Consider the following 24,991-nt stretch of genomic DNA (forward strand, 5'->3'; position numbering starts at 1 on the left):
GAGATATAAATATTCTGCTTGTTGGATAGAGAGTTTGTATTCATTCATATTAGTAAAATATAACATGTCTTAGCTTAAGGAGTCTCAGCTTTCTTAAGGGATCTAAATATAGCAAACAGTCGAACACCATGTTACATGTTATCCAAGATTTTAGTACACATCATTACTCTCCGTCATATAACGGAGACCAACATTGGATTGAGATGCTGAAGCTCCATACCATTCCAATTTCCAACCAACCTAGACTCGTGTTATGAAATTTGACAACACTGCCCTTCAAAAGTTGGAAATAAAAAAAAAAAATGAATTTCTGCGCTTTCTTCTCGTCTGGGTACAAAACAAACTAATAAAACTGAACCAAAATTTTGTTTCTCCTATCGCGCCTCTCGTTTCCTCTCCTATCAATGACCAGTGCCGAGTCACCAAGTGCAACTACCGTACGGATACCTCCCTTTGTCTTTCATCGGCATCATCACGCTCAACCTGAAATGAGAAATCATGGTTGTAATATCAGGTTGCAAAGAAACACAATTGGTATGTTCTTGTTATAAGCAAAACATAGCCAGAAGTTTATATATCAATCACGAGTGGGATTGTACGAGTAAGGATTTGACCAGTCACAAATCATTGTTAGTACATGGATAATGGAAGTACAAATAACATAAATCTGAAAGCTGAAGCAATTGGGTTTTGTAAATAGTTTCCTTAAGTGGAGCATTCAATTCTTTTTTCAATCCCAAAATGTTAAGGAAAATTATGCATTCTGCAAAAATTGAGTATATACATACAGGCAGATCAATAAAAGATCTAGTCTATGGCATCATCTATTTATTAATTTTGGAATCCCTATACCCTAAAGCACCATTAAGAAGTGGTTAACTTCTGGACAAGTTTTTGTTTACAGAAATTAATTCATATCAGAACAAAAACCAGCGTTTAAAAGAGAAATGACATAATTTTTTCAATTGAAGGGAGCAATATAGATTTACCTCAACAAGGACCTTTGCCTTCTTTGATTTAAGATCAACAGAATCCTTCTCAGATTTCATTGAAGCTAACTTATTCTTCCGTTTTACCCTTCTCTGAGCAGCTGCTTCTGCCTCTTCATCTTCAGAGCTTCCAGCTGCATTAGAAAACTGTTATGCTTTTGATTTGCAAATGCGTTCATTTCCTAGTTTATTTCATTTTTGTAAACTCAACCACAGAGCTCCAACTCCACATGCACAACTTTTCACCTCCAACATATAAGAAAAATAATAGACTCAAAAAAAAATGTATTGTATCATGGTAACTGTTATATGACATTTTATTTTATTTGCTAGAAGCCATCAAATATGTTGGAATGTACAACAAATGGCATCAAAATTACAGTATATTTGATGAGAAAATACCACTCTCTGATATGTGATTATGATGCTTATCCAGCTCAGGTGAAATGAATCACTCGACTCACTAAAATATCAATCTGTTGTGATACAAAAGGGCAATAACAGAAACAACCAGCAAAATACTGAGGAACACATAGCTGTAAATTCACAAGTAGTAGAAATGGGCAAAGGTCTCAGCCAAAATAACCAACTCCAAGCTGAGAGATGCCTCAAATGTAGTATAGCTCAGTTTTGTTCCTGAATATATCCTCTAATTCTACTTCTGGTTAGTTCACATCTTTACTTCTCTGTATCCCTTCACTCGTACTTTATACATACAATCATAGAACAAATACTTCTCTACAACTTCCTAAACTTTCTTATCACTCTTGTAATTCTGCATATTGGTATTGGATTCATATATGACTTGGTTTTCAGGTCTCAATTAAACATTGAGGAATATATTTTGCTGAAATCACTGTTGCAGCCATCACACAATCATATCCTATCCAAAATCCATGCAACTGGGCTCGAACAATGCAAAATAAAAAAATTTTTCCATTAAAGAATATTTTTTGAAATTGCTTTAAGATCTATTCTCTAAACTTAACTATCTAATCCATACCATTTTCATCATTGTCATCACCACCAGCATCATCAATTCTAAAATTAACAAAATCCTCCATATCATCTTCCTCTTCAAGTTCATCATAACCTTCCACATACTCTATCTCTGCTTCCTGTTTAATAACCAAAAACGAAAAAAGAAATTAAATACAAGGCAACATATTGTTCAAGTAAAATTTCAAACAGTTTTGCATGAAACATATATGACAACAGAAAATGCAGATGCATACCTCCTCCTCTTCCTCAGCAGGTTGAAGGTTGTCCATATCAAGAACTTTATTGTATTGTTCAATAGGATAATTGTAAATGTCACTTTGTTGATAAACTCCTTTTTGAAGGCGCTCCAGTAGCTCTTTCTCAATAGACTAAGTAAAATATAAGCACTGGTGAGGAAACCAAATACAACACAAAATTCATGTGTACAGGAAACACTAGTATTAACTATAACCTTTTCTAACAAAGCTGCCTTTTCAGCCTTCTCTTCTCTTCTAGCCTCTCTCTTTATCTCCTTCCTTGGAGTTGTCATTATTTTCTCCCTTTAAGACAACCATTATAAACATGATAAATTAGATCAGTAATATGAAGAAACTGAAATTAACTTTCAACGAGAGCACACAAAAAATAAATAAATAATTGATGAAGGAGAAGAAAATTTGTTATATGTATGTAATTTTGTAATTGTAGGAAAACAGATCAATTAGCAAAAATCTGATGAATCCCTAAAATCACAAACAATATTAGCCGAAGGAAGACACAAGCTACATATATGCACAAATATATTTTCAAGTTTCTCACATCTTCAATGATTATCAAACTTGTATATCCTATCCTATCTTGACCTCTCCTCGGGTGGAACAGGTGGGGTAGACTCCAGACACAATACATGAGATTGTAACACAGAATTAAGCATGTTGGTAGCAGCCAAACATCTATTTCGCTTATCTGGTTTCCCCACAATGATGTCTAGTAGTTCAAACAAAAATCAAACATGCCATTAATTTGGTCTGTGATACAGTAACCCTGAGGGATTGAGATATGTCATCTACAACCCCCCCCCCCCCCCCCTCTTTGGGAAAAAAAAAAACAAAACCCACCCCCCACACAATTTTTTTAAGTTAAAAACAAAAAAACACGCACATACTTGATGTCTGCTTAAACATATATATCACACTATATTGATAGCTCGGATCTAAATGAAGCATCAGATTCAAATACAATTTCATTATTCTATGATGCAAACCCAAACTCACTGTTAGGAGAAAATCTTCGTCACTTGGATTTAATTGATATGTCCACAAGATTGAATTTAAATGGTAAATTCATTCCAACAAAATTTCATTTCTTCATAAATCCTAACTAATTATATGTTTTCCTCCCACATACAGATCTTGACTAATCATAATTTATGTGTTAGTTTGGATTGGCTTTTTTGAGTTAAAAAAGTACTCTTTTTTCAAAAATAAAGTACTTTTATTCAATTTTAAACCTATTTGGATACATCTTTTTAAAGAAGTACTTTTATTAAAAAAAGAAAATTATTTGCTTTTTCTAAAAGCTAACAATACCTTGCTTTAAAAAAAAAAAAAAAAGCAAAAGATGTTTTTAATACTTGAAAACAATTAAAAAAAAACTATCCAAATGTGAAATAGCTTTTGTCTAATAAAAAAAATATCTTTTTAAAAAAAGATGAAAAAATAAGAACTTTTTTCAAAAATCAATCCAAACTGACCCTGTATCTTCCAAACCACAAGCAGAAATCAATTAATAAACAATTTAGAGCACCAAAGAGATGACCTTACTATGAAGAAATTAGGCATTCCTTGACATTAAAAGACGATAAACAACCAACAATTCAACTTCATAGTTCATACCTTGTCTTCAACGCAAGTTTCCTCATACGTATCCGCATCTGGGTCATTTTGGTCAATCGTTGCTTTGTTTTGTGTATAAGAAGCTTAGGCCAATACATCTATCAATGAATCAGTGCAAAAAGGTGAGACAACCAATTCTGAAAATTACGAGTAAAAACATCGAATATTCAAATTTTCAAACATAAAAACACGCATGGATCTGCAATACCAGATGTTTGTCAATGATTTCAAGTGCCTTTTCATAATTCCTTGGCAGCTTAACTCTTTCCCACAACTTGTTTGGCATATGAGCTCTTTCTATAGTTTTCATGTAAAGGTAAAACACACCTGCAGTACCCAACATAATTCCATTACTATCTACATATTCGTCACCAAACTCAACTTATTGCAAGGTCGCCATTTAATAACTAACACACTATGCACCAACCATAATCAATTTCTCCTACCCTATGAATTTAATTTTGATGCACAAACGGTCCAAAACTTATACTATCATTCGATCACATGACTATATCACAAAATATGGTTCAAGTCCCACACCCACTACTACTTGAATAATCATGCAAAATAAACTAATATGATGGATTCATTGTGCAAAAAGCCTTTACATTCTCAATGCATCAAAATTAAACTCCTATACTATATTGAAATATGGAAAACAAGTTCCACATCAAGGTATCATATCAAACTCGCTGTAAAGCATGGTCTCAATATGCCATCTTCTTATAGTAATATAGTGTACTTTCCAAAGGAAACAAAGTTTAACATCAACTTAGAATATGCTTGACAATCACAAACCCCACAAGCATAATATCATTCACTATGCACTAATTTCAAGAAAAAAAACTCAACCAAAAAATAAATTTAAAAAATCCAAGAGAACAAATAAAAAAGAAGAGCTTAATAAAAAGCAAATATGGTTTATGAGCAAAGTTACCATTTTCCTCTCGTATAGTAGCATAGCGACTGTTAGCTAAGGGGCACGAGCTTCGATTGCAAAGTCCAGTAACATTGTAAGGATTTCTACAAAAATTCCCCGTCGTAATTCTACACAAAAAGAAAAATAAACCAAAAAAGCTGTGAAATTTTGGAACTTTAGACAAAAACAAGGAGAAAGAACCGTGAGAGTAATGAAAATAATTGAAGCAGAGAATGGTAGTGTTTCTTTACTTGGCCATGAAACTACAATGGTTGTGCCTAATAACGTGCCATATAACCTCATCATGCTGCATCTTTGGAGTAGGGTTTTAATGGGGACTTTTGATTCCAGTGGCTGACAATGGTGTTGACGGCAGCACGTGTAAACAAGAAGTTGCAGGAGCGGCGGCTGCGAGCTACGAAGAAGAAAGGAACTTGTGCAGTTGTGTTTCCCTGGAACGACGTCATTTGATAAACTCAAATATTTCCATACAAATACACAAACTTGCAAAAAATGCAAAGGTATATTGTCATCGGGATAATTAAAATGAAAATTAAAATCCATAACCTGATACCAATTAACCATAAGAAATTCTAAGGTGTAGACCCAAGCAACGTCAGATAACTTGTCATCTTTTTCAATCCATTTAATTTAAATTTTATCACGAATAATTGCTTACTTGCCTACATATCGCTCAGATTGTTTTCCTTAATACCTATATTTCTCTTTCCTGAATCTGCATAAATCCCTTCAAGCCTTCAATTCTAAATTTTGCAGTGTTGGACACAGCACGAAAACAATTACCTAGATGGTTCTTAATAATCATCCCATTGGCAGGAAATCACTTGAACACTTGAACCTCCCATTCATCTGATTTCCAAACCCTAAGTTTCAAGGATTAAATAATATACTTTCTTATGTGCACTATTTCATTTTAGCTATCACGACCCATCCTCGTCTATGCTACATGATATTCAACAAGCTGACAGGCACAAAATTAAAAAGAATGATATAAAAACATCTATAGACTCGACTGTAATATTAGAGTTTAGGGTTTAGGCAAATGTAAATATAAATAAATTAGATAATATCTGTACTCACTTCTGCGTTGTAAATGTAAATTTTAAAAATTGCAAACCTTAAAGGCTGAGATGGCTGGCTTCGGGCAGAGAGAAGCAGGGGCAGTGGCGTCGCAGAAGAGCAAGGCAGAGGCAGGCAGCAATGCAGCAGCGAGGTAGAGGCGGCGGCCAGCGGCACCGCGGAAGAGTAAGGCAGAGGCAGGTACTCAAGCAGGCAGCAGTGCAGTGACCCAGAGAGGGGCTGGGAGAGGACTGAGGGAGCAAGGTTTGAAAACCGGACCGGTCATTGAACCACTTTAGTCTTGGTTCACTGATTTACTGGTCCAACTGATCTAACCCTTGTTTAACCAAAAAAACTGTTTTATAATAAAATAATACAAAAATTATAAATAAATATCCTAAATCATAATTATAGTCTAATATAAACCTTAATATCTTTGTTCACATACAAGTCATTTATGAACTGAAAAACTATAGTACTATTCTTAACTACCTTAATAAACTGAAAAATGAAAGATCTCAAACTCGATCTTTTTGGCTGAATTAGCTTTCACTGCTGCAACATACAAAGCAGAGACATACTTTTCAGAGCCACCAAACATAACCAGCGAGACCTATAGATGCAATTAAGAAATAATAAGACTACAAAATTCTGATCCCATGAATAACAAACACAGTGACTCAAGGACAAACAAAATTTTTTAAAACAATTCAATCCGACCTAAATAAAATATAAATCAACAATTCATTGAACTTAAATTCATATTCAATCAGTTATAAGTTTATATTTTCTTCTTTTATCAATCACAATCTAAGCACAATTTCTTTTATATCAGCCTGAAATGTATTAAGGAATTATAATACAAATAATGTTCAATTACCTTAACTTTATCTTCCTTTGTCCATGGAACATTGGCATAACCTCTAGAGCTGAAAGCATATCATAAGATAGGAACAAATACTTAAAAAATGAGGCCAATAAAAGCTATTCCTAAAACATGAAGCGGTGAAATGAACAAATATGCAGCAGTACAAAACCTTAGCACAAACAATACAACACAATTTTTTCTACTCATCAAGATTTTCTGCATAGTTTTAACAAAACCTCAGTGCATTATAACTATGCAGTAGGAATGTATTTAGCATGAGGTGGAGGAATTTCACATTGTATGTGTATTAACAACTAGGGATGAATCCCTCCCCCTCCACATTCAGAAACAGAGACACAAATCTAGTACCACAATCATGGGTTGCCATGTTTCTAAACTAGCATACATTTAGAATCATCTCTTTAATTGGTTCTAAATCCAGTACCAAAAATCCTCCAAAAACGTTTACATTACATTGAATCAAGATGAGTAAAGTTGTTACCTAAATCCCAAACTTGAAATTTAATGTTGACCATTTCAACATTAAACCCGATTGCTGCATCAAATTGTCAAATCAGAAAATAAATCCGTTAGTAACCCTAAATTTGATGGAGAGAGGACCGGCGCGACAGACGACGGCGACCAGGTGATGAGTACGATGAGGGACGGCGGCCGAAGCGCGAGTGAGCAGGAAGAGGGGTTGGAGCACACCGACTCAACGAGCACGACGAAGAAGCTGAAGATTGGCGAATGAGGAAAGGGGATGGAGCATGAATAACAGACGAAGATCTTGAGCGGGCGATGGACAGCAGCAGTAAGAAGAACAACGGCGACGGTGGCAATAACCGAAAAAACCCCCTATTGGCACATTTATTAAGCGTAACAATAACTTTTCCTATCAGCACGCTTCAAAAGCGTAACCATATCTTCACCTATTGGCACGTTTTTGAAGGGTAGCCAAAGCCAAACTAATGGGCACGCTTTAAAAACGTGGCGATATGTCCACTTTCTGGCAAGCTTTTAAAGCGTAGTTATAGGTTAACACCTATGGCTACGCTTTTAAGCGTGGTAAGAGATAGAAGCGTGGCAAAAAAGAAAGCGTGCCGATAGATCCACAAAAGCGTGACGATAGAGCAACCGGCACGCTGGCAGATGTTACCTTCAAAAGCGTACAATAGCTCAAAAAACGTGGCGAAAAACTATTAGCACGCTTTTTAGCACTTTTCGGCACGCTTTTAAAGCGTGGCAAAAAGCTTATTTTCTTGTAGTCACAGTTGCATACTTTCTGTATTGGTTTAAGGCCAATTCTCCCATGCCTATAACTTGAATGCCGAAATTGCCTAAGTTACTCCTTATAGCAAGATTTAAAAGACACACTTAAAACCGTAACTCTTCTAAAAGCGTCACCTAATGGAAAAAAGTAAATTAGAAGATTTAAGAGAAGAAATAATTAAATTATCAAAATTAATATATCAAAAATTAATGATTTTAACTAATGTTAATTGTAATGACACCGAATTCTTAAAATCAATACAAAATGATTTTTCTCAAAATCTTAATTTTACTATAAGTTTTATTGAAGGACTTCAAAAACCTGAAAAAACCTATTTTTCACACGGAATTTCTAAAAAATGTTACCATGGAAATGATTCCCCACATCTTTATCATACTTTTAACCCACAATTAAATTCTATAGTAGATATGCTTGAAGAAATATTAGTATCCATAAAATTTCAAAGAAATAAGGAAAAAGAGAATCCCAAAAAAGAAAAATTTCAAAATATAATCAACATAACAGATTTAAAAGTAAAACCACCATTGAAATTATGAATATTGAAGAAAAATTAGAAGAAGTCACAATGCTTTTTAAACAATTAAAAATGGCTCAAGAAAATAATATTATGGAACATGGTTTTCAAATAGAAGAAGAATTAGTAAATTCTGAAAATATAGAAAATGAAGAACACATTCTAGATTATTCAAGTGACGAAGAACCAGCAATTCCAATACAAGTAAAAAATGAAGCTGGAACATCTAGGGATAATCAATCTCAATTTAAATGGGAAACAGGTTTTGATAATTATGCTTTTAAAAAAGGTTTTATAAATAAAAATTCAAAATATACAAAAATACCATCAAAATACGTTCCTAAAATCCAGGAAATGGAAGGAGAAAGAATGCTCGATTTAGACTGTAAAACGAATGAAAAAGAAATTTTCGAAAACTGGTTGAATTCCTTCTTATTAGAAGCCTTTACTAATCCAAAACTTAATGAATTATCTGGAAGAGACATTTGGAATTATATAGGGTTTCATACTAAAGGAGCTATAAGAGATTATATGACATCAATAGAAAACCAAATAATAGAAGAATTAGCAACAAAAATAACAGCTTATGATAAGATATTATATATAATGATGATTCTATATAAAGAATTTTTTGGGAAAAATATTATAGATCATAAACAAGAAGTCTATAATAAAGAATATCAGGAAGCAAAAAACCATTTAGCTATCATTCACATATATGATCTATGTAATGTGGAGTCTTATATATGTGAATATAGAATACATTATTACAAATTAAAAGAAGAAGATAAAAATCATTATCTTAGTATGTATATAACAAAACTTCCATATCCTGCTAACGAATTTATTATGGGAAGATTTATAAGAGAAATAAATAGAGGAACAATTGAAAATAATTTTGGTGGAGCAACCTCTGCAATAAGAGAGGAAATAAAAGAACGTTGTATGCAAGAAGCAACTCAAAAAAGATTTGCAAATATAATTAGAATTTGCTGCCAGGATAATGAAGAGATACCTCAAAAATATGGTCTTAATAAAAATTTTCAAAGAAAAAGAAAATATCAATTTAGAAAAAGAAAATACTATCCAAACTGGAGAAAAAAGAGGTATTTTAGAAGAAGAAATAACAATAAAAACAAGAGACAAAAAAGTGATTATTGCCCAAATAAAAAAGAAAATTGTAAGTGTTGGTATTGCCAAGAAGAAGGACACTATGCAAACGAATGTCCGAAAAAGAAGGATAAAAAAGGATCTTACTAAACAAATAGAAATTGCTAAGTCTTGTTTCATGGAACCTTTAGAAGAATCTGATGATAACTTAGACTATATTTTTGAATATGTCTCGGAAACAGACTCAGAGACTGAGTAATAATGCTACATTTATTACTATAAAAATAACAGAAAAATTTATAAATGCTTTCATAGATTCTGGAGCAACACAATGCTTTGCTAGTTCAAATATAAAACTTGATTGGAAAAAAATTAAAGAAACCATTAAGAGTTAGAATAGCTGACAAATCAATACATAAAATTGACCAAAAAGCAGAGATGGTTGAAATTTTTATTCAAAATTATAGGTTCATTGTTCCATCTATATACATGTTAGATTCTGGAATAGATTTTATCATAGGAAATAACTTTTTAAAGCTATATCATCCATTCATTCAAGAACTAACATATATAGTTTTAAAAGCTCCACACGATTCTTCAATAAATCAAAAATCAAAACGTATAAAAATACCGACTACTACTATAGATAAGATCTTAAAATTTAAAATATTTTCTATATTAGAGATATGTTATTTAAATTTATACTTTCAAATAAATATCCCAAAAAATAATCTTGAAATAAAGATAGAAGAACTTTTGGATGAAATTTGTGCTGAAAATCCTTTAGATATTAAAAATACAAATAACGAATTAGTAAGCATTAAACTAAAAGATCCGACAAAAGAGATAAATGTTCCAAATAAAATCCCTTATTCCGCAAGAGATAGAGAAGAGTTTTCATTAGAATGTAGAGATCTTTTGGAAAAAGGAATTATAAGATTAAGTAAAAGTCCTCATGCGGCTCCAGCCTTTTATGTCGAAAACAATAATGAAATTAAAAGGGGAAAACGAAGAATGGTTATTAACTATAAGAAGATGAATGAAGCAACTATTGGTGATGCTCATAAACTTCCAAGAAAAGATTCTATTTTAGAAAAAATCAAAGGGGCAACTTGGTTTTCATCTCTTGATGCAAAATCAGGATATTGGCAACTTCGTTTAGACGAAGAAACAAAGAAATTAACTGCTTTTACTTGTCCAACAAAAGAATCAACAAGTGTGTTGCTCTATGAATGGAATGTATTGCCATTCGGATTAAAACAAGCTCCAGGTATTTATCAAAGATTTATGGAAGAAAATCTAAAAGAGTTAAATGAATTTGTTTTAGTGTACATTGATGATATACTAATTTTTACAAAACAGGATAGAGAAGATCATCTTCAAAAATTATTAATAGTTTTAGAAAGATGTAAAGAAAAAGGATTAGTTCTTAGCAAAAAGAAAGCAAGAATAGCAAAACAAGAAATAGAGTTTCTTGGATTAATTCTATCCACTCAAGGAAAGCTAAAACTTCAGCCAAATGTCCTAGAAAAGGTAAATTTATTTCCTAATAAAATAGAAGATAGAAAACAATTACAAAGATTTTTAGGGTGTATAAATTATATTTCTGATCAAGGATTCTTAAAGAATATAACAGAATACACCAAAAACTTATTTCCAAAAATTAGTACTAAAAAAGAATGGAAATGGGATGAAAAAGATAGTATGCAAATTCAAAAGATTAAAGAATTATGTGAAAAACTTCCAGAACTTTATATTCCAGAAGAAAATGACTACTTAATAGTAGAAACAGATGCTTCAGACATAACCTGGTCAGGATGTCTAAAAGCTAAGAAAGCTATAAAAAGTTTGAAGCAAGGAAAAGAATCACTAGATTCTAAAAATTCCCCAAAGGAATTACTTTGCAGGTATATTTCAGGGACTTTTACTCCAACAGAACAGAGATATACCACTCATGAAAAGGAAACTCTAGCAGCAATTAAATCTCTTAAGAAATGGAAAATTGATTTACTACCCAGAGAATTTACATTAAGGACAGATTCAAGCTACCTAACAGGTTTCATACGATATAATTTAAAAGTTGATTATAATCATGGACGATTGGTAAGATGGCAATTATTTTTGTTACAATATCCAATAAAAATTGAATATATTAAGGGTGACAAAAATGTTATTGCAGATACATTAACAAGAGAATGGAGTTCGTCTACAACGCATTAGATCAGGAAATTCAGAAATACGAACAAGAACTCGAAAAATGCAAGCATTGTCAGCAAATAAGGACACAGATCCAATCCCTCAAGAAGGCCATCGAAGCAATGAAATCAACACAACAACCAAAACCATCAGAGCTCAGCCAGCTAAGCGTGGTGGACAAATCAGGTGAAGAAAAAATTTCAGAAAATAAAACAATTGCTGAAATTATCAAAAAATCTACCCAAGACAAAAAATATTATGTAATTTATAATGGCCCCATGAAAGGAGTATATGATGTCTGGGAAAAAGCAGCACCATTTACACATCAATCAAGGATAATTCATAAAGGAGGGTTCTTAACACTGGAAGAAGCAAAGGAATCTTTCAGGGAATATGAAGCTCTTCATCCAGAGCAAACCCTAAAAAGAGTAGATAAAGCTCCAATTCAAACCCAGAGAACAGGGATAATAAGAAACATTCCTACAAGGGCTAAAATCAAAGAAAAGAAAAGGGTCTGTAGATCAAATCTCAGAGAAACCCTTAATATAGTCCTGAACTGGACTGAAGAAAAAAGAGCAATCTTGGGATATTATCCTATTGCCAAAGAACAGCTAACAAAGCTGGTTATATTTCCAGATGCATCCCCATCGGACACCTATCAGTTTTTCCAGTATGGATTAATTGATACAATTTTAATTTTTAATGATCTAAAAATTATTAGTGAGTTTCCTGCAGGATTCGTTGATGCAGTAAAGAGATTTAAAAATATGATTGACAACGTAAATCCAAGGGATATATCCCTAAAATTTACGAACAGTCAACCTATTTTTAATGAAGAAGAAGAATGCTTGGTTCCAGCACACCAAGTAATATTCATGTCCGTCTTCCCAGGAAATTTTCAACCAATTGATCAAGTTCAAGATTTAACAATCTACAGTCATGAAGGAAGGCTAGCCAGCACACTAGCAAGGGTCTTCGAAAGAACTCAAAAGATAACAAGGGAATCTCACACAAGAATTAATTATAAAAGCAGAAATACTTTGCTTGTGTCTAGTAAAAGGAATGAAATTGAAGAAAGAGAGATGAGACTCTTAGTGGAATTTGAATCAGCATTCTACAACTTATCTGGACTCTTAGAAAAGCTCCCTGAAGGGATAAAGAGGAATCTCTGCTATTTGATAAAAGACAGAGAAGACCACAAGTGCCAGCTATGCGTCTCAGAGTTATCTGAAGAAAGTAATAATAAAACGGAATCAACCCACATGATAAAGGAAGAAGACAACGCATCTGAAGGTCACATAATGAAAGAGGAAGACAGCACATCTGAAGCATCTCTCAACATTATTGCATAGTGACGTAAGCGCTTAGGTCATAGAGCACCAACAATGTAGCTGGTGCAAGATAATAAACAATGACGTAAGCAATGACGTCATAAGAAGGGTAAGGATGGGAATTGTCCATCAGACCCAACCATTATAAATAGGTTGCTTAGGCAATTGTAGAAGGCATCAGACAATAGAAAGCAGAAGGCTAAGAGTACTCATATGCTAGGAGAGCAAGGAGGAAGCTGCCAAGGCGATTCTATAGTCTGAGGAAGAATTCTCTTAGGGAAAAAATAGTTCTAAACTCCCCTCTGGAGTTAGTATCTACAATCTCCCCTCTGGAGATAAAAACACCTCATGTAAAATATACTAAATAAAGGAAGTTTTTCTCCAGAAAGGTACATCTTCATCCTAGTCTTTCAATTATGAATTATTTAGAAAGTTTAGAATTAACAGAAGAATCTGATTATTATAGATTAACTGCTTTATTAGATAATGAAAAACAGGCTGTTCTAAAAACAGAATTAAATCTCAAATCAAATGAAAATTTTAATAAACAAAACCTATTAAAAGAAGTTTTTAATAGAAAAAATGTAATATACTATGGAAAAATTCAACTTGAAGCCCCTATAAAGATAAAATCCGCCAATGGAGAACTTGAAATAGCTCTGATAAATGATGAAGAATTGAGTAAACAGATTGAGAAAATTAAGGATCAACAAAAAAGATCTAAAATCGGATGGATTCATATTAGTACTATACAAGTCTTAATCAAATCTACATATATGAAAGGAATTAATTCACCAATAAGCTTAGCAATCTGTGACAAAAAAATTACTGATGACCCAATAGATAAAATAATTGGAATTGTTCATGGAAACTTGGCAAACGTAAATGTTAAATTCAATGCCCATCTTGGATACGCCATACCTTTATCAACTGAAAATCTTGGAAGATCTATAAGTTTGGCTTATAAATTTCATAGAAAGAATTTAATGGAACAAGATGATGAACCATTTTCAATTACATATGCAATAAATTATGCTTTAACAAATAGCCATCATAGTATAATATTTAAAAACAGAGAAAGGATTTATGTTGATGAATTATTTCAGAAAATTGTAAAAACAGAAATACCAAAATATAAAGCTATTGAAAACCCGGTTCTATTATTAAAAGAACCGTCAAGAAAATTAGTTTCATCGAATTTTCAAATAAGAGAATCTAAAATTAATAGCCCTTTAAGTTTATCTAAGTTAAAAATTAAAGAAGAAACTTCTGAAATAAAAGAACTAACAAAAAAGGTCGAAAAATTAAATGAAACCTTAAACACTAAATTATGACAATAAATAAAGAAGAAATATATATCACTTATCAAGATAAGAAACAAGAACTCTTTGAAAGAGAAAACCGTTTGAATTATTTACAGTTTTCTGAAATAAACCAAAGAGCATTTGAAGCTCTAAAAATAATATATGACAAGTTGAAAAGAGAAGTGGAAGAGCTAGAAAAATTAATAGAATCTCTAGAAAATAGTGATGAATCGATGATAGAGTTTGCAGAAATTCTAAAATAAACAATGAAGCATATAAAGATTGAAAAACCAGAGAATAAAATAAAAAGAAAAAGGGCGGAAAAATTAAAAAGTAAAATAAAGGAGTATAAAAGGGAATTAAATAATCTTCAGATCGAAATTGATGACCTTATAATAAAAAGAATAGAAATAAGAATAAATATAAACAAGTTGAAATTAAACCTAAGAAATTTATAAATGCCTGGAAAACCATATTATGACTTAAATGAATTAAAGCTGCTGAAAGAAAAAATGGAAAATGAAGTCGATAAATTAAAAAGATATTTAGAAACAATAGAAAGTGTAGAAATAAAAGAAGTTCTTGAGGATTTGAGAAATTATATTAAAGAAAAAGACAAACAGATAAAAGATTTTATATATAATAATTCATGCAAAAAAGAATATTATAAATTAAAACAAGATTGAAAAACTATAAAATTATAAATATACATCAAGGACTAGTAATAAATAATCATACAAGAGAAATAGTAAAAATGGTCAATACTTTAGATTATAAAAATGGCAAATTGTTTAATCGAAGTTTAAAAATTGGTATCAGAGCCAAGTTAACGATTTAGGGTAACACTTTCTCTTTAAGCAACACTTTTAGTGATACGCTTTTAAATCATAACAACCACAAAATAAAAGTGACATCCTTACCGTTGCATTCCCCATTTAGTAAGTTAGGCAAGTGTATATAGGCACCATAGCACTTACCTTGGTTTAAAGGTCAGAACTCGTTCTTCAATATAGGTGAAAATAAGCCTCATTATCCTTCTTTAAAAAATAAATTGGCGTATTAGATTGTACATGCTTCATTTGAATTTTGCCACCGTTCAGGGCTCTCCAGATTTGAAATTTGCAAAAGAGGTAGCAGATTATCTTGGTACTCGACATTATGAACTTTATTTCACAGTTCAGGTGGTTGTTTATCATCATTGCTCTATTTTTGAAAAACATTAATCTTGTCCTAGCTTCTCAAATTTTTTGTTCTTTTTTCTTTTGTACTTTTGTTTCATAACAGGAAGGTATAGATGCACTTGAGGAAGTCATTTACCACATTGAAACATATGATGTAACAACACTCCAATGCTCCTTATGTCCAGAACAATCAAATCCATGGGAGTGAAAATGGTTCTTTCGGGAGAAGGTTCAGATGAAATATTTGGAGGTTACCTATATTTCCATAAAGCACCTAATAAGGAAGAGTTTCATGAAGAAACATGTCGAAAAGTAATAGCAAATTGTTACATCGCCATGTTTGATTCAATGCAATTTGAAAATTTTATGCACTTAACCTATTAAATTTTCTTCCTCTTCATTCCTAGTGTACTTGACCTTTTCATTTAAGATTTTGGTTTCCTGATCTCACAGATCAAAACTCTTCATCTTTATGACTGCCTGAGAGCCAATAAATCAACTTCAGCATGGGGTATAGAGGCACGTGTACCATTCTTGGATAAAGAATTTATCAACACAGCCATGAGTATTGATCCAGAGTGGAAAATGGTATTTTATGTTCACTTTTTTCTGTGTTCCTCTTGGTTTGATCGCCTGCAATGTTGATTGAATTTCTCTTGCTTCGATTTAACTGTTAAGGTCTTATTATTCATAACTCTTCTGTTGCATCAACTTCTTATCTACTCTTTAAGGTGTTACGGTGTAGCTTACTGGATAAGGCATGTCTTGACACTACTAACAAGAAACCTTTGTGAATTTGATCCAATGGTCATGTGAAGTTAATCTTTTTAGCTAAGTTTTTTAATCACATAATGAGATATATGACCATTTCACAGATACGACCTGATCTCGGAAGGATAGAGAAGTGGGTATTGCACAATGCATTTGATGACGAAACAAATCCATATTTACCAAAGGTTTGTAAAAAATTTCCGGCTCACACTGATTGTTATCATCTCACATGGTGAAGGCTATCTGAAACGTTGTATTTCTTTGCCATTTTTAGCACATTTTGTACAGGCAGAAGGAACAGTTAAGTGAGGGTGTAGGGTACAGCTGGATTGATGGCTTGAAGGAGCATGCTAACCAACAAGTAAGCTCTTACTTGCAGCTTCAAATTTACTTCTTCTTGTGTTGCAAACTATCAGTAATTAACTTTTATAGAGTTCCATTGATGCCATCCCATGGTTTCTGCTCTTTTTCACTTTACAAACTGACAGGTCACAGATGGAATGCTGTTGCATGCTAACTATGTACCCTGAAAACACTCACACAACAAAAGAAGCATACCTCTACAGGACAATTTTTGAGAAGCACTTTCCAAAGGTGGGTTTTCTAAGTTTCTTTTTAAAATAAACATCCCCCCATTTCTTTTTTTGTGCTCATGAAATCTTGTTGAAAATAATGCATGTTAACGAAAGCAGTTAGCAGTGTGATAACTGATAAGTATTGAGAATAATAGGATGTGATAATATTGTCGAAAATAGTAAAAGTTATGGCATTTTTATTATTGTTCTTCAAATTTCCGTCCGACATAGCATAAACATATAGCTGAAATGGTGGTTATAAACACTTAAGTAGTTTTTGTTATCGAGCTAGCTTTTGATATAGAGTTAGATTCGCAGTTTGACAAGCGACCTTGCATTTGAAGACAAATCAAATTGACTTTGGTTACAAATTTATATCTTGCCGAAACCCATCTCTAATTATGTTGCAACCATTTTAACAGAATGCCGCAAGATCAACCGTTCCAGGAGGTCCTAGTGTAGCGTGCAGCACCGCAAAAGCTGTGGAATGGGATGCCGAATGGTCAAAGAATCCTGACCCTTCTGGCCGTGCTGCTCTTGGTGTTCATGCAGCGGCATATGAGGCTGCAGCAGATGCAAAAACAGCCTAGCCTAAAAACGGGACCCTGTAAAGGCCCTTTATTCTGACTTCGAAGAACAAAAAAATGCAAAGCTTTGTCTAGTGAGGCTTATTTTCAGGTAGATGAAAAATTAAACTCTTGAGGAAGATTGTGGTTGCTCATTTGTATTTCGCACGGTTAGCACAACATTCTAAGCTGTTTTGACACTAGCAGAGTAAGATAACGTTTAATGTATACTGTTAGTAATCAATATTACATTGTGTTTGAGTAAGAGTCCTTTAACTGGAGTTGCAATGGCAACTCAAATTCATAAATAACAACAATGAAGAATTCCTGTAAAGTGAACAAAAGATAAGAACTTTGCTCTTTGCTTTGCTATAATACTTGAGGCTCTGAGGGTACCATCAAGCTGCCAAGGGCACTTTGATTGCGTTCTGTGTCTCAACTCTCAATAGTCTTTCAACTTGGGACATCATGCAAAATAAATAAATAAACTTTCTCAGGTCACCTTTGCCTTTGAGAAGCACACTATTGATTCTTTTCTATTTTGGTTATTTTAACGTGTTCCTCTTCCAAAAATTAAAAAACAAGACTCAATTCTTTGGAACATCAACTTACTCCTATATGCTATTCTCTTTGTGCAATACTATTTGTTAGATCAATAGATTTTCTCAATTTTTTTTTTAATCTTAATTGATGTTGTATAGTGTAATTTCAATCCCACACCACACAAGATTTAAGTGGGAAAAAAAAAACATGTAAGAAAATTTTGTACGTGCAAAATCACCCTTGCACCCTTTACAAAATCAATTGAAATAAAAAAAAATTGAAAAGATCCATTTCTACTTGAAAATAGCTCAAAAACATAAATTTGCTCCAATTTGTATCCTGAACAAAATTGACTGACTTTTTCATGTGTACGGACTCCATATATACAGGCTTTGGTATTTACATGCGTTCCTTAGTTATAACATTTTCTTTCAACATTGTTAGTTTTAACATAATTGGATACATAAGACTTCAACATTTTATCTTTGTACACGAACTTCGCATTGCTCAAGAGGGGAAGTGAACATAATTCCACCATGAAATGCGGCTCCAAAGTCCAAACCTCTTTGACTTATTCACATCAGGTAAATATTCCGCGAAATTTACCATCGACAGATGCCAGGTGCCTCTGTTCTGCTAAATGCAAGTACTTCATCATATTTTGAAGCATACACAAAGCCCCATAACTGTGTATATGAGAGAAAGACCAGTTAGTTTTCTTCAGCTATAAATGTCTCTTGAAACTAGCAACCAGAAAAGATGAAAAAGAAAGGATGAAGGAGTGTGTAACATTGTGTGCAAGTGAGAAGAATCGAAGAAGTTGCATGAGCACCTCTACTTCCTTCACTTCGAAATCTTGAGAATTCGCAAGGCAAGGATTTCCGTAGGTTTCCGAGACCGAGCTTGAGCCATTCAATCTGCAAGTATATTGCAAGAGTTTGAAAGGGATTAAATAAAAACGCAAGGTGATGATATATGATTGAAGACATGTTCACATTTCTTCCTTTTTATATTTTTCAATTTTTTTTCTTTTGGCAGTGTGAAAGTAACAATTTAAGCAAAGAGATAGCGACGGAAGTAGAAAGTTCTTACAGATCACCATCCAAATAAAGCGCAAAATGACTTCCCCCTCCAATTGCTAAGAACTCAGTGTTGCATAGTGTGAAATAGCGGTTTAACCCTGCAATGTTGTGGTTAGTTTAGGGTTTAGCATTTAGAATTCTAAACCAAACAAAAGAAAAGAAAGGGAAAAAAAAGAGAGAAAAGAAAAACCAAACAAACAGAAGTATTCCAAAATTTGAGAAAAGCCTCATGCTGAGGCTGAAGACTTAGCAATAGATTTCAAGGTTCCAAGATTCTACTAGAGGCAACTATTGAACATGATGGTATTTTTATTATTTTTAACAATTCATAGATATTTGGATGAATGTGAAATTATGATGGAGCAAATTCAACTCTCATTGACAAACTAATCATTGAATGTAGCAGACAACATTCTCACATTTCTGAATAAAAGTAAACTCAAGCATTCCGCATTGGCTCATAGGAAATGGTTCTTATATATAGTTGAAAGATGACATTATGTTCACCATATGTCACACAATTCCTGAAATTTAACCTTTTAATGATCTTCATGGGCATAATTTCTCAGGTTTGCACCATAGATTCAAATGTCAATGCACCACATAACAAGAAAAACTAACACCGATTCATTAATCTTGGATTTGATTGCTAGCTAAGCATCATATAATTATGACAGCAAAAAGGATGAAAGAGTAACATGTTCAAACTCGGACGGAAGAAGATACCTGTTGGACGATATATAACAGGATGGCCAGAAATACTTGTGAAAACAAATGTACTGTTTGTTCCCTGTACCAAATATTTGTCATCGATAATACAATAACAGATACAATCTATCAGATAATCTTTGGATAAATGAATTTTGGTTTGACCTGGTATTTCTTGTTGGATGGTCTAAGAGGTGCTTCAACTAAGCTTCCAAACACTGCTCCTCTTCGGTCTCCGACAACCTGAAATGGAATAACTAACATTTGGAACCAATCCATGATAGAAATGAAGAGAAATTAACCTTACAAGTTACAAATAAAAGATTCCAATACTGAATATATCTCTGATAATTCAAAATGTATTAAGAGTGTTCAATCCATAGCAAAGAACTCAAATGTCATATAGGACTTGCAGGCTTCCAAACTGGGACTTGAATTTGTAGAAAACATGAACTATCCCATTCTACAACTAATGCTAGTGTTGAAACTCCATATACAGTATAGTATACATTACAAACTCCATAGAGAAGTGTGTGCTTATGATTAAAATTTGCTCAGGGAAAGTTATAGGGTACCAGCAAACTCAATCCAGGCCAAAGCATGCTTCTTCGATAAAGGGTTGAAAGTGATATACCGTTCCTCCAAGTGCTGCAGGAAAAAAATGTCACACAAGAAATCAAAATCATAATAAAATATCAATAGCTTTGGAATGAATCTTCATCTCTTGATACCTGTACAGCAACAGCCACTTCCTTCCATGAACAAGAGCAGGAAGAGAAGCATAGAGAGTACTTCTCATCGCGTCTGAAAGGAGCATCGACGGCTCAGAAATTTCTGGCATGTCAACCAAAGACACAGACTCTGATTCTTTCCCTTTCACAGTTGAAAGATGATTCATCTCAACACCATTCAATCCAGAACCATTTAGACAATCAGAATTCATTTCGGAATTATTATCCTTTCGCCCCTGATGGCGAAATCCACCGATCCTAGCGGCTTGGCGAATAACTCTACCAAGTGATTGCTTACTCCTAGAGAACAAGCTTTTCTTTCCACCATTATTCTCCTTCAACGATGAATCGGGTAAAGGGTTATTATCATCACCTGAAGCACCTTTACCATCACTCTGTCCATGTACCTTTGCATTATCTCCTCCAGCATCTGATGAAGACAAGAAAGAATATAGAAATGCACTGAAAGATGAGGTATCAGGGCCATCAACTAAATCATTGCTACCCTCTTCAGGTTTCTCTGGTTCACTTGTTGTTCCTCCTAATCCCCCTACCTCATCCTGAGAAGCAAAAACAATCAATCATCTTCAACTTTACTCTTAAGCCAAAAAACAAAAACGAAAATTAACCTTCAAAACTTAATTTAGGGGCAAGAAAAGGAACAATAACTGAAAAAACATAAACCTCGTACTTGGAGACCTGAATTTTAGCATGCATCAAAGCCAAGAAGCTAAGACAAACATCAGAAAACAATAATTAATGAAAAGGGGGAACTTACAGAAGGTGTTGGAGGAGGGTGTTTGAGAGTGTCAGAGTCAGATATTGGATTCAGGATAACAGATACAATCTGGGTAGCTTTGCTACGCAAAGATTGCTTCTTTCCCATTCTTTTTTTTTTTTTTTCCTTTTTCTTATGTATAGAATTGGAATAATTTCGGATTCTGATTCATTCCCTGTAGCTGCTTCTACAAAAGAAACAACAACAACAACAACAATAATAATAGTGTTGTTGCTTTTGTTGGTTGTGGTGGTGATGGGGTGCTGGCTTTGAAGTTCTAGTGTTACCAAACTATGGATGATGAAGACTAGGATATGCAGCAGAAGCTTCAATGGGGATTGACCCAACTTCAAATACACTATATTGAATTGCACGCCATGGCTGAACCAGCTGAATCAGCTAAACTCCTTAGAATATCTAAAATATTGAATGAACATAATAACGAAAAGACTCCATGGCCCAATGGATAAGGCGCTGGTCTACGGAACCAGAGATTCTGGGTTCGATCCCCAGTGGAGTCGGAGTGTTTAAGTTGAAGTTGGAATTTTTCAGTATACTTCGTTGGACTTTTTTTTTTAATATTTTTTAAATAAAATTTATTAAAATTAACCAAAAATAATAATTAAAAAATATAATACAAATAAAAATTAGTCAAATTATAATATAATTTTTTTAAATTTTTAACTTCAATAAAATTGTTCAAAATAATATTTGTTAATAGAACCATCTTTATTTTTAAAAAATAAGTCACATAATTTGAGTATATATACGAAATTGTAAAATAAAATAAATAAAATTAATAATTAAAAAAAATAAAAATAAAAAATAAGTGTTTGAAAATTTTATAATTATTAATTTTATAATAGTAATTACTCTTTTATTTAATAAAAAAATAAAAATAAAAATCTCCGATCCGGCGGACCGGCCCGTCCCGCCCCGCCAAAATTCGCCAATTTGACGGTACGGGTTTGGCAGGTTTTTTAATTTAGCGAGCTTCAAATCCTAACTCGACTCATCTTTTTCAACGGGTTTAGCGGCCCGACAGATTCGACCCGTTTTACGACTCCTATGGTTGATATCTAAAAGTGTGATCTACTAATTTACCTTAATCATATTTTTTAAAATTCTCAAATGGGCTACCTATATTTTTCTACCGAACAGAAAAACCAAGAAAAAACAATAAAGTTTATAACATGCTACTTTGTTTTACCTCTAATAATATTTTCTAAAAAATGTTATTATTTTATCTAAAATGTTGCATTTTCTACTTAAAAGTACACCACACATTATGTTTTTTTTTTTATAAAGAAACATGAAAAAAGAAGAGATATGTAACAAAAAAACAACTTTGTTCTATAAAGAAAAATATGTGTCCAAATATTCATCATTGGTGGTTTTCTATTTTTATAAATGACTATTATCTTATTATGAAAAGAAAATTCTGTTTTTATAAAAGAGACGGTGGTAGTTTTAAGAAATAATTTTATCCATTACATTTTAATTTAAAAACTAAAACTAATATTATCTCATCATGAAAAGAAAAAAAAAAGTTATAATGAAACATACGAGAATCTCTAATATTGATTTTTATTTTTATTTTATTTTAAAGCTCATAAAATACTATATTAATATTTGTAAAACCATATATAATAAATAGTATTTTGAGATTAAATGTAAATTTTATCATTTTAATACTATAATTAATTTGAATTTTATATTATTTTTAATTATTTCAAAAATAAGTATACAAGATAAAACAATTTAATTGATTTTCTATTAAAATATTAAAATATTATCATTTCTTTAAGCAATTTTTATTTTTAAACGGACTTCTTATAAATTTGAAAAGTGATATCCGAAAAATACTATTTCAAAATTGTTAGAAGTAGCTACTTTGTACCCTTTAATTCCTAAACCCCTATATCAAAATTATTTGAAAAATTTTAATTGTACCAAAAATGTTTCGGCAATTGGCCAATGAGTCCCATGGCTATTTGATGTAGACAATTATTATCATGCCTTACAATATGATTTGGTAATATATAATCAAGTGATGACGTGATTGTAGTATGGCCCTTTGTGTCGCACTCTTGTTTCTCCAAGTCTCCTCCTGCATGTTATCCTTTCAAGTTATACGATCAACATTTTTTTGTTTTTTTCTTTTATATTTGAATCAATATTCTCAATATCTTTATTTTAAAAGTGTTACCTTCCTAGAATTTTTCGAATTAAGTTGAATTAAGTCTCAATATGATCCCTGAAATTACACTCGAACTTTAAAATAGTCTTTAAAATTAATAATTATCCAATTTTTTAAACTTACACTTTAAGACTCATATTAATCTTTAAAACGTTTTTCGTTTATTAAAATCTTAAAACGACGTCATTTAAAAAAAAAAAACATAAAAAATCCGTCTTCTCTCTCATTCCCAATCCGTTCCCGTTCCCTCTCCCTTCTCCATTCCTATTTCCATTCCCAACCTGTTCTCTTTTCCTCCCCCAACCCTTCCCCTTTTCTTTTTCCATTTCCAACCCGTTCTCGTTCCCTTTTCCTCCCCTAACCTTTCAACCCGTCTCCTTTTCCTCCCACAACCATTTTTCTTCCTCTTCTACTTTTTTAACCTGACGTCCTTTTTCTTTTCTTTTCTCTTCTGCTTTCCCAACCTGAAGTCTTTTCTCTCTTTTTTTCTCCTTCCCAACCTGACGCCCTCCTCTTTCTTCCCCAATCATACTCTCACATTTATAAGAGCTCTCATCAACCCTCGCTGTTGCTACCTCTCGTCGACTTCTATTTTAGTGTCGCGCCGCTCATTTTCCATCCCAACATAGTGTCTCACACTCAAACACAGTAGAAATAGAGGTAGAACACAAAGCCTCAACCTTCTCTGTCATCGTTGCGCCGCTTTCCCTTCCCCTTCTCCTTCCTCTTCTCCATCCCCAACCCGTCCCCTTTTCCTCCCCCAACCCTTTTTCTTCCCCTTCTGCTTTCCCAACCTGACGCCCTTTTCTTTCCGCTTCCTCTTCTACTTCTCCAACCTGAGATCCTTCCCAACTTGACGCCCTCTCCCTCCTCAACATACTCTCACACTCACAAGAGCTCTCCTCAACACTCGATGTCGCCGTTTTTCGCCGGCCTCTATTTTAGTGCCGCCTGCTCATTCCCCACCTTATCCTAGTATCTCACACTCAAACACAGTAAAGGCAGAGATAGAGCACAAAGTCTCAACCTTTTTTGTCATCATTGCGCCGCTAGCCAGCTTTTGTCTTGTTGTCGCGCTGCTTGCGAGCCTCCATCTCCGCCCTGTCTCCCTCTGCCTACCTCTTCTCTCTGGCACAGTTCTCTCTCTCAGCCATGGTGAATTTTGTTTTTTAAATTTTTTTAGTTATTCAATCATTATTCTTTAATATTTTGGGTGATTGTTGCTGTTGATCCTGTTTCAATATAAGAACAATGGTTAATTTTAGTTGTTTTGATTTTTTTTTTGTGATATTTTGTGTTTCTAATTTTTATTTTTTACGATCTGTTGAAGAAGAGAGTTAAAGAAGAAGAAGGGGATTACTGCTTTTTTAATATA

The 24,991-nt window shown here is 33.0% G+C and overlaps 2 protein-coding genes, 1 non-coding gene and 1 pseudogene across 6 annotated transcripts; 2 read left to right on the forward strand and 2 right to left on the reverse strand.

Annotated features, from left to right (window-relative positions):
* Window positions 1-7,736, reverse strand: LOC112784684 (uncharacterized). Of its 3 annotated transcripts, none has more exons than XM_072229478.1 (13): window positions 7,235-7,736; window positions 6,745-6,793; window positions 6,357-6,419; window positions 5,923-6,219; window positions 5,036-5,236; window positions 4,803-4,912; window positions 4,074-4,192; window positions 3,866-3,963; window positions 2,443-2,530; window positions 2,225-2,359; window positions 1,993-2,107; window positions 990-1,123; window positions 1-483 (listed from the first exon to the last, which is right to left on the reverse strand). In XM_072229478.1, exons 5-13 carry the CDS (start codon window positions 5,095-5,097, stop codon window positions 433-435), a joined length of 912 nt encoding a protein of 303 aa, XP_072085579.1. In that variant the 5' UTR covers window positions 5,098-5,236; window positions 5,923-6,219; window positions 6,357-6,419; window positions 6,745-6,793; window positions 7,235-7,736; the 3' UTR covers window positions 1-432. The 3 variants fall into 3 exon arrangements, with proteins under 3 accessions (XP_072085579.1, XP_025683762.1, XP_025683761.1); XM_025827977.3 differs by having other exon boundaries at window positions 5,923-6,201; window positions 6,357-6,477; XM_025827976.3 differs by having other exon boundaries at window positions 6,357-6,477.
* On the forward strand, window positions 5,145-17,835 carry LOC112785558 (asparagine synthetase [glutamine-hydrolyzing] 2-like; annotated as a pseudogene).
* Window positions 17,836-18,448: 613 nt separating this feature from the next.
* LOC112783632 (uncharacterized) lies at window positions 18,449-21,848 on the reverse strand. Of its 2 annotated transcripts, none has more exons than XM_025826666.3 (8): window positions 21,417-21,848; window positions 20,639-21,198; window positions 20,483-20,555; window positions 20,073-20,150; window positions 19,926-19,989; window positions 19,210-19,297; window positions 18,950-19,034; window positions 18,449-18,803 (listed from the first exon to the last, which is right to left on the reverse strand). In XM_025826666.3, the coding sequence occupies exons 1-8, from the start codon at window positions 21,522-21,524 to the stop codon at window positions 18,720-18,722; spliced, it is 1,140 nt and encodes a 379-aa protein (XP_025682451.1). In that variant the 5' UTR covers window positions 21,525-21,848; the 3' UTR covers window positions 18,449-18,719. The 2 variants fall into 2 exon arrangements, with proteins under 2 accessions (XP_025682451.1, XP_072085580.1); XM_072229479.1 differs by having other exon boundaries at window positions 18,908-19,034.
* Window positions 21,849-21,864: 16 nt separating this feature from the next.
* On the forward strand, window positions 21,865-21,937 carry TRNAR-ACG (transfer RNA arginine (anticodon ACG)). The gene has a single exon. It is a non-coding gene; the product is annotated as a tRNA-Arg (tRNA).
* Window positions 21,938-24,991: the final 3,054 nt, after the last annotated feature.

Source organism: Arachis hypogaea, chromosome 20, assembly GCF_003086295.3.
Source record: "Arachis hypogaea cultivar Tifrunner chromosome 20, arahy.Tifrunner.gnm2.J5K5, whole genome shotgun sequence".
In the NCBI taxonomy this organism is placed as follows: Eukaryota; Viridiplantae; Streptophyta; class Magnoliopsida; order Fabales; family Fabaceae; genus Arachis; species Arachis hypogaea.

Coding starts and splice junctions, on each gene's coding strand:
- LOC112783632 (XM_072229479.1), bottom strand. CDS start 21,524: ATGGGAAAGAAGCAATCTTTGCGTAGCAAAGCTACCCAGATTGTATCT. Junction 20,556..20,638: donor AAGTGGCTGTTGCTGTACAG/GTATCAAGAGAT, acceptor TTTTTCCTGCAG/CACTTGGAGGAACGGTATAT. Junction 20,151..20,482: donor GGCCTGGATTGAGTTTGCTG/GTACCCTATAAC, acceptor ATTCCATTTCAG/GTTGTCGGAGACCGAAGAGG.
- LOC112784684 (XM_072229478.1), bottom strand. CDS start 5,097: ATGCAGCATGATGAGGTTATATGGCACGTTATTAGGCACAACCATTGT. Junction 2,108..2,224: donor CTGCTGAGGAAGAGGAGGAG/GTATGCATCTGC, acceptor GTTATTAAACAG/GAAGCAGAGATAGAGTATGT. Junction 1,124..1,992: donor TGATGACAATGATGAAAATG/GTATGGATTAGA, acceptor TTTCTAATGCAG/CTGGAAGCTCTGAAGATGAA.